Source organism: Pteropus alecto, unplaced genomic scaffold, assembly GCF_000325575.1.
Source record: "Pteropus alecto unplaced genomic scaffold, ASM32557v1 scaffold53, whole genome shotgun sequence".
Classification (NCBI taxonomy): domain Eukaryota; kingdom Metazoa; phylum Chordata; class Mammalia; order Chiroptera; family Pteropodidae; genus Pteropus; species Pteropus alecto.
Window position 1 is genome coordinate 260,606 of NW_006434366.1, and position 11,537 is coordinate 272,142.

At 59.4% G+C, this 11,537-nt stretch overlaps 1 protein-coding gene across 3 annotated transcripts; it reads right to left on the reverse strand.

Annotated features, from left to right (window-relative positions):
* Positions 1 to 1,151: 1,151 nt before the first annotated feature.
* Positions 1,152 to 11,531, reverse strand: NCKIPSD (NCK interacting protein with SH3 domain). Of its 3 annotated transcripts, XM_006909061.3 has the most exons (13): positions 11,325 to 11,531; positions 8,700 to 8,809; positions 8,274 to 8,478; positions 7,980 to 8,070; positions 7,258 to 7,748; positions 5,897 to 6,067; positions 5,633 to 5,719; positions 5,408 to 5,546; positions 5,245 to 5,325; positions 4,918 to 5,046; positions 4,739 to 4,831; positions 4,442 to 4,614; positions 1,152 to 2,078 (listed from the first exon to the last, which is right to left on the reverse strand). In XM_006909061.3, exons 1-13 carry the CDS (start codon positions 11,493 to 11,495, stop codon positions 1,875 to 1,877), a joined length of 2,145 nt encoding a protein of 714 aa, XP_006909123.1. In that variant the 5' UTR covers positions 11,496 to 11,531; the 3' UTR covers positions 1,152 to 1,874. The 3 variants fall into 3 exon arrangements, with proteins under 3 accessions (XP_006909123.1, XP_024900626.1, XP_015442638.1); XM_025044858.1 differs by lacking the exon at positions 4,918 to 5,046; XM_015587152.2 differs by lacking the exon at positions 11,325 to 11,531 and having other exon boundaries at positions 8,267 to 8,478; positions 8,700 to 8,807.
* Between the last annotated feature and the right edge of the window lie 6 nt (positions 11,532 to 11,537).

Consider the following 11,537-nt stretch of genomic DNA (forward strand, 5'->3'; position numbering starts at 1 on the left):
ATGTTCCTGCCTTAGCTTCCCGAGGACCTGGGCTTCCCACTGAACGAAAGTTATTTCAGGAGAATCGTGGTTGTCTGCCTTCAGCGCTCCAGTGAGAAAGGAGCCGTGACTGGAAGTCGGTTTCATTGATGCTGGATGTGAAAGAGAGGCAGATGCCTCGAGGATGAAGAGAGTGACCAAGTTGTGCCACAGGGAGCATTACCAGGACCAAACATCTGGTCAGCCCCTCCTCAGGTCCAGTGAGCCTGTGCATTTAACCTTCTCAAAGAGTCAACAGCTAAGGAAGGATGTCTACCCATCGGCCTCCTGGGCTTTGCTCCCATGGGTCCCATCAAATGTTCCTGTCTTAGCTTCCCAAGGACCTGTTTCCTGGGGACCCCACCCTGGCCTGTGCTTCACTGCATCACAGCCCTGTTGGGAGAACAGCCCTCTGCCTTCAGCATCCCAGTGAGAAAGGAAAAATCATGACCGGAGGTCAGAGTATCAGCAATTCTGGATGTATGCAATCATCTGTTAACAATCGTCTTGGGTAAAAAAATGAAGGAAACTGATGAAAACCATTCCAACTGGTTGGGTCCTGACTCTCTGCCCCTACTTATGGCAAGAGCCTTTTTAACTTGGGAGCCCACAAGGAAAATGAAGTTTTTACCAAATGGCTCCTAATTCCCCTGCAACAATAGTGTAAATCTAACCTCACACTTGTTTTGATACTTTTTGTCCTAACTGTAATTACCAAAACAAAATCTCTGCTGAGGCTGCAAAATGAGGGGATCTTGTTGGGCTCCTTGATGAATGAGGAAGAAAAACAGAGCAGGGCCCAGGTGTTCAGAGAGGCCAGGGCTGGGGTAGGGTTTTCACAGAGGGGAGAGATAGCATTCCATCAAGGCAAAGAACGGTTTTAAGTGAAGCCTGGAGGGGCAGTCACCTGCCAACCGACCACGGGACACTAGTTGGCTGTGGCTGTGGCCCAGAAGTGGGAACTCAGGGAAGAGAGGCTGGAATAGGGCTCAAGGGACCTTGAAGGACAGGCCTGTCTGGAACCATCACCTCCTCAGGCTGGAGAGACCAGGGTACGCTCGGTGAGGTCCTGAGGCCCCAGTGCCCCTTCCCACCCTCTCCTACCACCACCCAGGATCATACAGGGAAGTCTGTTTCCAGAGGCCTGTGATTTATTTCCAAAGGTGAGCTACAGCACATAGGAAAATACACATGGCTTTTCAGTCTACGTTTTTACAGAGAAAATAGATTCTGTCATTGGCTTTCTGGATGCCATCACACCATTCTGTGAGGCTCAAGGATGGGTGGCCTGCGTCCAAGATTCTGCTTTCAAAGCAGCAGCTTGGCCGAGGCCCCAGGGGTGGGAGCAAAGGGAGCACAAAGCTAAGGCAAAGAATAGAGCTGGCGGGAGGTCTCCCCTCACCCCAAGGACATGGCTTCCTGAAGCCCAGGACACAGACCAGGCTGGGGGGATGGGGGCTCTGGCCCAGCCGGGAGCAGCAGCAGGACTCTGAGTGTGCATGTGTATATGGGGCGGGGGGTGGGGGGGCATGCTGAAGAGGCAGCTACCGGGAGATGGAGGGGCTTCAGCTCACACATTCCCTCTGCCCCAGCACTGCTCCCAGAACGTGGTCCCCAATCCTGCACTTGGCCCCTCGCATTAGCCCTACTTCAGGTGGGGGCCCCTGCTCAGGTCCCTTCCACCCCTACCCCAGGGGGCCCCTGCTCAGGTCCCTTCCACCCCTACCCCACTCACACTGTCAGTGCAACACATTCTTAGGGCCAAGCCCCAAGTCCCCTGCCCCTGCCCAGGGCTGCAGGGCAGGGGCTGGGGAGCGCACCCTGCCCGGGGCTGCAGGGAAGTGGGGGAGGAGACGCTAGCTGGGAGCCTCGCCCAGCACTGGGAACCCCGTGCACATCTCTCGGACAATCATGCGGTCCATCTGGCACTGGGGCGAGGTGTCCTCCTCGGTCAGGATGCGCCGCAGTGTGGCTTGCAGGTCAGGGAGCCGGTGACGGTGCTGCAGGTAGGGCGTGGAGCGGACCACGGCATGCATCAGGGAGAGGTACTCCATGCGCAGCTGCGGAAAGAGCACGCAAGCTCACGGACCCCGGCGAGGCCCTGCCACCAGTGGACAGGCCACTACTGCCTCATGGCAGCTGCACGGACCCTGGAGCTGAGGACCAGCTCACGCCAGAGAAGATCAGGGTCGCATCCCCAGCATCCACAATGTACTTGTCACAAAAATAGCCTTCGACAGTTGATGAATAAGTAAGTGAATGAATGAATCACCCCAGACCTAGATAGTTCCAGAGTGTGGCCGGGGAGGAAGTCCTGGCTCCGAGAGGTGGCAGGAGAAGCAGTGAGCCCCTGCCTGTCCTGTAACGCTAGGCCTTTGTGGTGCTGCCGTCTGCAGTCGGGGGCCCTCTGCTTCTCACTGTCCCCTCGCCCTGGAAGACCTCATTCCACCCACAGCTCCAAATGCGACCCACACTCATACCTCTGGCCCAGACTTCTGTGAGCGCCAGACAAGAAAATCCAATTGCTCCCTTGTCACCTCCTACATATCTCAGAGACCCCTATATCCACCATCAAACTCCAGATCGTCCCCACCTGTCCAAAGCTGAAGGCCTTCTCGTGTTCTTTATCATTAAAAAGAGCACTGCTGTCCATTCAAACGCACAGGCCCAACCAGCAGGTGTTCTCCGTGACTCAGCTCTCCTCACACATCGCAAATCCAATCCATCACTAACACCTGTGGATCTCCAATCCCCACCCCCAACTCACCCTCCCAGCGCCTCGGGTTAAAGAGCTCCAACAGCCCTTCCAACCTGACACCCAAGCTGCTCCTTACCCGAGACCCCCAATCCAGTGACTCGACCCCAGCATTTTCTCTTGGTCTGTCCCCCTCACCATCCCTCAGGTCTCTCTCTACCTCTGATTCGATGGGACAATGCCAAAACCACCACCAGGCAGCCTCACCCTGCTAACAACTCCCAACCCTGGCCAGACCTAAGCGCCCGCAGATCAAACCCTGGTGTCTAAGCAGCAGACAACCGGACCTGTGCAGAGGCCTCAACCTCGTTCCCTCCCACCGCTCTCCCCGGCCCTGTTCGCTCTCCCTTAAAGCCCCACTGCCCACCTCCTATTTTCCAAGCCTAGGCTGCCCGGTCAGCTGGCCTGTGCTTCACGGCAAGACCAAGCGATCTTTCAGAAAGCCCCGTGTTCTCTCGGCACACACATCTCCCCTGATCCCACTGGGATGATCTGCCGCAGCCCCTGTCAGGGGCCACCCCCCAACGTGGGCCTCGACCCTCGCCCACAGCCTCATTCACTTGCCTTAACGCTCGTCCCCACACACCGTCCGTTTCTCTATGCTTCCCAGAACGTCCTCTCTGGCTCAGAGACACACCCCACCACCTCCCACTTTTAAAACACTCTCCGTAGCCCCACATCTCTCTCTCTCCAGTGACCCCGCCTTTTTTCTGTTTCCCTTCACAGAAACTCACGAGAGTTGTCTCTGTTTACTGCTTCCAACCCCCAGCCCCCGTCTCCCCTCCCTTCCAACTCCGAATGCTCTCAAACCTTCCACTCAGACTCTCTTCCCTCCATTCCACAGACAGGGCCTGTCAGTCGCCACTCACCTCCGTGTGGCAAATGCAAAGGCCAATGCTCAGCCCTTAGGCTTCTGACTGTGGAGGGGGCTCAGCTCCCTCCTCCTCCGAACACGTGGCTTCAGGCTCCTGTTCTCTCGGCTGCCTCCTGGGTTTCTCTCTACTTGCTCTGGGAGACTGGGCCCTGGGCTGAGCTTCCTTCTGACCCCGCCATCCAATTCCCCAGGTGATTGTTCTGTCACAGGCTTCCCACCACATCTACGCACAGACAACTCCAAAGTGTCCCTCTCCAGTCCCGACTCCCACCCCACTGCCTCTCCGACATCCTCTATACCTGGATGTCTAACAGGTGTCTTCTCAATCCTGACACATCAAAACACAACTCCATCTTTCCCCCTCAAAAGCTCCTCCCTACCTCAGCAATCAGTGCTGCCTGCTCAAGGCAGATGTGGCCGCCGGCCCGGCCAGATCCAGTTCCAATGCCCCCAACCCCGAGCTCATCCCCCACCGCGTGCACGCCACCTGACAGCTGCAGCTGCTTCCTCCTGGGCGTCCGCCTCTGCTGTGCTCTCAGCATCCCATTGGGATGTGGTCAGATCACTCCTCTTCCTCAGAGACGCGCTCCCCGCCTGCTGCCACCGCCCCCTCCTCACCCCATGGCTGGCTCCTTTAGGTCCTGGCACACCCGTCACGGCTCCTGAGAAGCCTCCCACACTCACCTGGCTCCAGCAGCAACCCCGTCCCTCGTCTCCGTTCAGTGTCGTATCCCCCCCTTTTTGTTTCGGTTTCTACACAGCTACCGTCCCCCACCGCAGCCACCTCCAGGCACCTTGTCTCCAGGCGACAGGTCCGCGATGTGCCGCACGGTGATGTCAATGAGCGCCATCATGTCCGTGTGGTAGAAGATGGCGGCTGTGCTGGGGCTGGCAAACACGTCCTGCAGGAACTTGAGGACGGAGTGCGGCGGCTGCGGCTCGTGTTTGAAGATGCGCACAGGGTCATCTAGGAGGCAGGGAGAGAGGCATGAGGGTGGTCCTCGTCGGAGGCCGGGTGGCCCCAGGGAGCTATGGGGGTGGTAGAGTCACAGGACATGGAAGTGGTACCCCACAGATCCCTGGGCCCTCACCGCCTCTGTTCAGCAGCAAGAGCAGCTTCTCGGAGAAGATCTTGACATTGGTGTGCTTGCTCAAGGCGGCCATGATGACGTTTTGGTCAGGGGCTGAGGAAGGACATGGGTGTGCACAGCCGCTAAGCCTGGAGGGACCTGAGCTGGTCGGCCACCTCCCGGCCGGACCCCACCCCCACCTGGCAGGTGCAGGTTGAGAGCCAGAAGCAGGTTCATGCACAGATCCGGCAGCTGCTCGGTGGTGTCCAAGGGCAGCCCGTCCTCGACGATGCTCAGCTGGAACTGGGCGAAGGGTGTGCCCAGGTGCTCTGGGAGAGGGCACAGGAAGCCTGCGGCCCCGCTCCCCGCCACGCGCCGCCCAACCTCCCTGGGTTTCTGTGAGCCCTGGAGACACTCTATGCCTGTCCAGCTCTGATCAGTGGGTCCCCAGGCCCTCAGGCCACGGGTCCCAGCTCCGGCTGGCTATGGGCCCCCTGCAGGAAGCTGGTCAGCAACCGCCCGCTTACCATAGTGTGCGTATGGCACCGCCTCCCCCATGGAGAAGACCATGGCCAGGATGAGGGCGGAGTAGCAGAGCTTCTGGTGGTCTGGGGGAGCAAGGCAGGCCGTCAGAGCCCGAGGTGGTAGGAAACCACCCCCTCAGACGGTGGGAAGCTTCCCTTGCCTCACCCTGCGTGTCTGTCTGCATGTCCCGTGCCAGCTCCACAGGCAGCACAGATGACACAAGAGTGGAGATGATGGCTGCATCTAGGCTGCACATGGCACCAAAGCACTTGAGGAGCAGCAGCCGCAGTGACACCCGGTGCTCCTGGCAGGGGACCCTGTGTCTTCAGTACCCAGAATTCCCACCTCGACCCGGGTCCCTCCACGCCCTCCCCTCCGTCTCGCACGCACCATTTGGTAGTAGGCCACCAAGGCCAGCACAGACTCGAACTGGTTTCTCTTGCACATTTTCTTGCACACTTCAGGGTCTGCGTCAGTCTGTGGGAGGAGGAAGGGTGACAGTCATTCAGTGTGAGCTGTGCGGCCACATGTGAGCAAGCTGAATCCACGGAAGGGAGACTCCTGAGCACTGGAGGACGGTGCAGGGTGGTCCCTGCCCTATCTGAGGACAGCTGCTCTGCATACTGGGGACAGCTGTGGGCCCCCACCCCGCACCAGAATGTGCAGTAGCTCCTCCAGGTAGCAGCGGATGACACCTTCATCCTCGTACAGGGCCCAGCTGCGCTGCTGGGCATCGTCCTTTCGCCGAGCCAAGTCTGCAAAGATCACCTCTAGCCGCTGCTGGTCATGGCAGACCTGCCCTGAGGGCAGGGCAGTGCTCAGGTCCTGCGGGGAGAGGGCAAGGCATGGCTCAGCACACCCCCTGGCATCACCATATCCAGGAGGCCCCTGAGGCCTGGAGCTCGACCTAGACCATGGTCATGGGCGTGAGCGCTAGGCTGGCATCAGATGAGAGGCCCTGGCCTCACCTACCAGCGCTGCCCCTACTCAGTGTCCTCTGAAGACCTGTGAGGGTACCAGACCCAGGTTCTCTTCCCACTGCTGCCCTTCAAGCTCCCACAAAAGAGCTGTCCCCATCGAGGTTCCCAAGGACACCGCCCGGCTCTGCATCTCTCTCCAATAACTCCACCATCCCCCATTCTCGATAACCCCCAGGGGCAGGCTTCTGCATAAATGTTCACGTGAGGTGTTTTCCAGCAACTTGCCTCTCATGCCAGACCTGGGTGAACCTCCCCTCCGAGGGTGACCACAGGCTCTATCGCTGCCTGAATGAGACTCTGAAACCCCACCCCCCGATTCCACCAGGCCTATCATCTACCCATCTCCCATGTTCCCCTTGAAGTTTCCTAGCACAGGCAAGCCCACTGACCACTGCTCCCCGACCTCAAACCCAAGCTGAAGGAGCCACAGAGCCCCAAGGAGGGACCTCTGGCCTACCTGGTCCCCACTGTATAGACTGGGCTCGTTGTCCTCCAATTCTGCTCCCTGACCAGTACTCACCCCATGATGCCCACACACCTAACTCACATCTAAGTCGGCACTTGGGCTTCATCATAGCTCTCGAAGCACCCATTTCCACTGCGAAGGTCAGCAAGGCACTGCCCTCACTCATGCTCTATGTCTATTACTTCCCTGCAGCCAGAAAGAACTCGGCCACTCGTATATGGTCTCACCTGTCACCTGCCTCAGGTCTCACTTCCTCCCACACCAACTGCTCCCTTACTCCGTGTTCCAGCCATGCTGGCCTTGTTCCGCTCCATCCTAAGAGCCAAGCTTGGTCCTGCCTCACGGCCTCTGTCCAGGCCGAGCCCCTGCCTGGAATGCTCCTACCTCTCTCCTTCAAGGATCAGCTCAAATGTCCCCAGCACCCAGCAGAGTGGGGGCCTAGAGCTAGAGGTCAACAAATACCTGTCAGATAAAGGCTGGACACCATCGAGTGTGAGGGTGGGAATGGGGCAGGGGTGGCAGGGCAGCCCGAGGACAGGGAGGCCCCTGGCCCTGCCGCCCACCCTCACCTTGCCCTCTACCAGCGAGAGGAGGACCTGCTCCATGACAGGTGAGCTGGCTGGCACGGAGGCCTGGATGTGGCCCACCACGACGCCAATGGCCACGCGGCACAGCTCGTGGCTCAAGCCGGTGTTTCTCCGCACGAGCTCCATCAGCTCTGCCCCGATGGTCCTGGGCACGGCTGTCTCAGCCACCGCCTTCTCCTCTGTGGTCCCCAGGCTCAGCGTACCCAGGGCCTCTAGCTCATCAGGAGCCGAGGGGGTATCAACTGCCACCTCCTCTGTAGGAGGCTCGGGGGCTGGCACCTTGGAGGGAGGGGGCTGGGCCTGGGACACAGTGGTATGGGTGCCTCGCCGGGGCACAGGCGGAGGTGTGGGTGAGCAGCTGGGGCCCGGCTCGGATGAGCTGGAGCCAGTATAGAGCGTGTCAAGGGAAGTGCTGCTGACTGAGGAGCCGCTGGACACAGAACTGCCCCCGGAGGGCGTGGCGTTGCGGCCGCCTGTGGGCAGAGAGTGGATGCTATGTTGAGGCAGCCCCCTGGGGGCCCCTACTCCTTTAAGCCCAGAGCCCCTGTCCCGCAGTACAGGGCCTAGTTCCTCTGCAGAGCCCCCAACTGCCCCAACATGTGCTCTGTCTTCCCCCCAAGCCTGGAACCCCCAACTCCCTGACACAACAGAGCAGCCATTCCAAGCACAGGGTGCTCCCCATCCCCCCAACGCTGCCTTCTCACCGCTCCCTGAGGCTGCCAGAGCCTCACGGTCTCGACGCTTCACAGGTGGGGGTGGTGTGGCAGGTGCCGCTCGGCGAGGCTGTGGTGGAATCTGGGAGGACACAAGTGGGACCTGAGAGGACAGGCTGCCATCGGGGGTGCCAGCCTGGCTCGGGCCCTGAGCTCCAAGGGCGATGGCTCTGGGCTGCATCTTGCCACTGTCCTGCATGGCTGACCCGCGTGGACCCTTCATCCCTCTGGACAAAGCCTTAGGCCCCACCGACCTCCTTTCCCCAGGATGTTCTCACCATGTACCTGGTAGAGGCCTCCGTCTGGCCCGAGATACTCAGAACTGGGCAGGCTGTGCTGCCGCTCGAACCCGGCCCGACACACCCCATTGGGCTGCCTGGCAGCGGCAGCGTCCAGATGGTGGTCACTGGTGGACGGGGTCATAGCTACAGGGCTGGAGGCAGAGGGGCCCCTGCGGGACAAAGTCTCTTTCCGGTGGTGGATCAGCTTCCTGACAGAGGAACAGGGAGATTACTGGGGGTGTTACTTCACAACTCCCAAAGTCCTCACGTGCTCCCTGTGGGATGCTGGGTCCTAATAGCCCAGGCCCCTCCCACCTCCTTCATGCTCCACCCACTCTGCGCTACCACCAACCCTGCCCTCCGCGCCTCTGGGTACCCCCTGAAGGCCCCCACCCCACCACGCTCACTGGGAGGTGCCCTCCACACTCACTGGAGGACTCCACGCTGCTCCAGGCTGTACTTGCCACCATCCCGCATGGCTGCATTGTGCACAGCCTCAATGGCCCGGTCAATGGCTTGAAGGACATCCTGCTCCAGGCCCTGGATGCGGGGAAGGGGTAGACAGTTAGACCAGGGGGTCAAGTGAGGGTACTGAGCACAAGCACAGCGCAGGATGGTGCCCGGGGCAGAGGACCACGACAGCTGAAGCCTAGAACGCTAGATGCGAACACAGAAAGCTAGACCAGAATACGAAATGGGGTTCTCACACTGCATCACTCAGGGAGCTGGGGCATGACGTACTGGTGCCCTGCTCAGGATTTCACCCCACAGGGAGGCTCTCAGCTAAGACGTCTCTGAAAACCAGAGGTCTGGAGCAAACACACAGCCCAAGGCCCCCCAGCTTGAGGCCAGGAGTACACAACTAGCCTATCCTCAGGCTTGACAGAGCTCAGGCTGAGCTGCCAGGCAGGCAGCCTCCACTGTCTGGAACCCTTAACGAATCACTCTGGATCTTGCCGATTCTTCACAAAACCAAGGTCACACTCCAGAACAGCCCTGTTTTCGCAGAGCCGTCTGGCCCGAGATACTCAGAACTGGGACCCTGGTAGCTGAGGACAAACCAAAAGGGATCTCCCCTCCACACCCCTGCTGCCAGCACTCAGCCCCTCACAAGCTGTTCCAGGAATCTTCTAGATCTGTCCAGGAAAGCAGCAGTTCTGTGTTTGTGGCAAAGACAAGTACGAGAAAGGGGCCTGGCCCCTGCCCCAGATTCTGTGTTGCCATCTCCGGCAACTTAGGGGTCTAATCTACCCAGCCTGCCTGGCATGCGGTGGGGCGTAGAGGGTGGCAGCTGTGGGATCACACAGCCTCACCCCTCCCATTCTTGGCACACATGGTCCATCAGGCTACACAGGAGCCTCAGAACTGAGATGTCACTCCAGAGCAGGTTCGAGAAGCTGCCTTGATGGGGACGGACGGACACAGAGGTTAGCAAAGCCCTGCAGGTAGCGCAGTTGTAGGGAGACAGAAAAACAGACAGGAAGAGAAAGACACACATACACACAGAAAGAAAGACAGACCCGGAGGTAGAGGCGGGGAAGGGAGAGACAGGCAGAGGGAGATAACGCAGAAAGAATTGAGAGCCGGAGACAGACAGGGAGAGAGTCGGAGGGAGAAAAGCACACACAGGTGGAGAGTCAGAATAACACAGACACAGTTAGGGAGACCGAGGCAGGGAGATTTGCAGAAATCCAAGACACAGAGAAGACAAGACGGGTAGCTTCTCTGCCTTCTCCAAACACAGCGCTAGTGGCCTTTCAGGGGGAGGGGCCTCACAGGCCCGTGTGGAAGGAGCAGGACTTTCCCCAGAGGCCTCCAACAACCCCCCAGCCCAAGAGGCTGTCTGATATGCTCACTCCAGACCCAGGAGCCCTGATGTCCAGCACTCCCCACTGTCACCCCAGGCACTCCCAGATAGGATCAGGCTGGGAGGTCCAAGGCCCAGGGCCCATCCTCTCTGGTAGGACCAGATGACATCTCCAAATTTATCTTGTTATTTCTGTCCTGAACTAGGCTGGGACGGGATGTTTTCTAAAGGCGAGGAACTAGGATGGGGAGGGGGTGTCTGGCACAGGGCAGGCCTGGAGGCCTTCCTTTCCACCATGGTCAGAATAGACCAGCTGGAGACACTGCACCCCAGCCCCCACAGCAGGACTATTCTTGGGGAAAGAAGAAGGGGGGCAACAGCCTCCACTGGAAATAAATGGGGCCATAGTCAGACCAGGGGAAGCCACAGGGAGGTCTTACTTTCTCACAATGGTAGCAGCCCCCACTCCCAGCTGAGGACAAGGAAAGATGATGCTCCCTTTCAGAGAAAGGAAGTCTGAAAAGTCAGGACCTGAGACTTGGGGAGGTGGGGAGCAGGAAGTATTCCCAGGAAGGGTCAGCAGGGGCTGCAATACTTGGTCCAAAGTGGGTGGGTGGGTGGTCTTAGGAAGAGCTGGGCTTAGGGAGTAACTGAGTACAGGATAGTGAAAGACGCTGAGGTCTTAGGGCTTTGAGGGATCATCTAGGGGACAGGGGTACCTATGATTCCAGGGTCCAAGTGGGGGGGGGGTGGACATAGAAGATGGGGAAATAGGAGTTGTCCAGGGTGGCCCAGGTCACAGTGGTGGGGGAAGTGGCTCCAGGTCGGGGTCTGAGGATGAGAGGCAAGAGTGTTGGATCCTGGGGATCCAGGGAAAAAGAGATTAAGGGTCTGGAGTCTCAGGGATCTGGGCAACTGGTCAGGATTCAGCGGGGCTGGAATCTCGCTCTTGAACTCCACTCAGATGGGGGTTCAGATCCCAATGGGTCTGGGATTCTCAAGGAGCCTCTGTCCCAGAGTTTCGCTTTTGGAAGGTCTGGAGTCCTTAGAGTTGTCTGTCAACGGCCTGGTATTATGTGGGGATGCGAGCTCTTGGGGTCCCAGTCCTCGTGGGTCTGGGGTCTCAGGGTCAGGTTCTCAAACTCCCTATCTGTTGGAGGTCCCAGTGGGCCTGGAGTCCCAGGGTCGATTCTGCGATGCGGCCCAGACTAGGGGATGCGGTGGCCCGGCGGGGAGGAGCACACTCACCTGCAGGCGGCGCAGGTAGGCGGGCGGCACGTAGCCCGTCTCGCCACTGCGCGCCCGCGCCGCCAGCCACCAGTGCGCGCTGCTGCGCTCCAGCACCAGGAAAGTCTCGCCTGCGGCGAACGCCAGCGCGTTGGGCTCCGCCGAGCGGAATGCGTACAGCGCGCGGTACATGGGGCCGAGCCGGGCCGCGCCGGAGCAGGGTAGGGGCCCAAG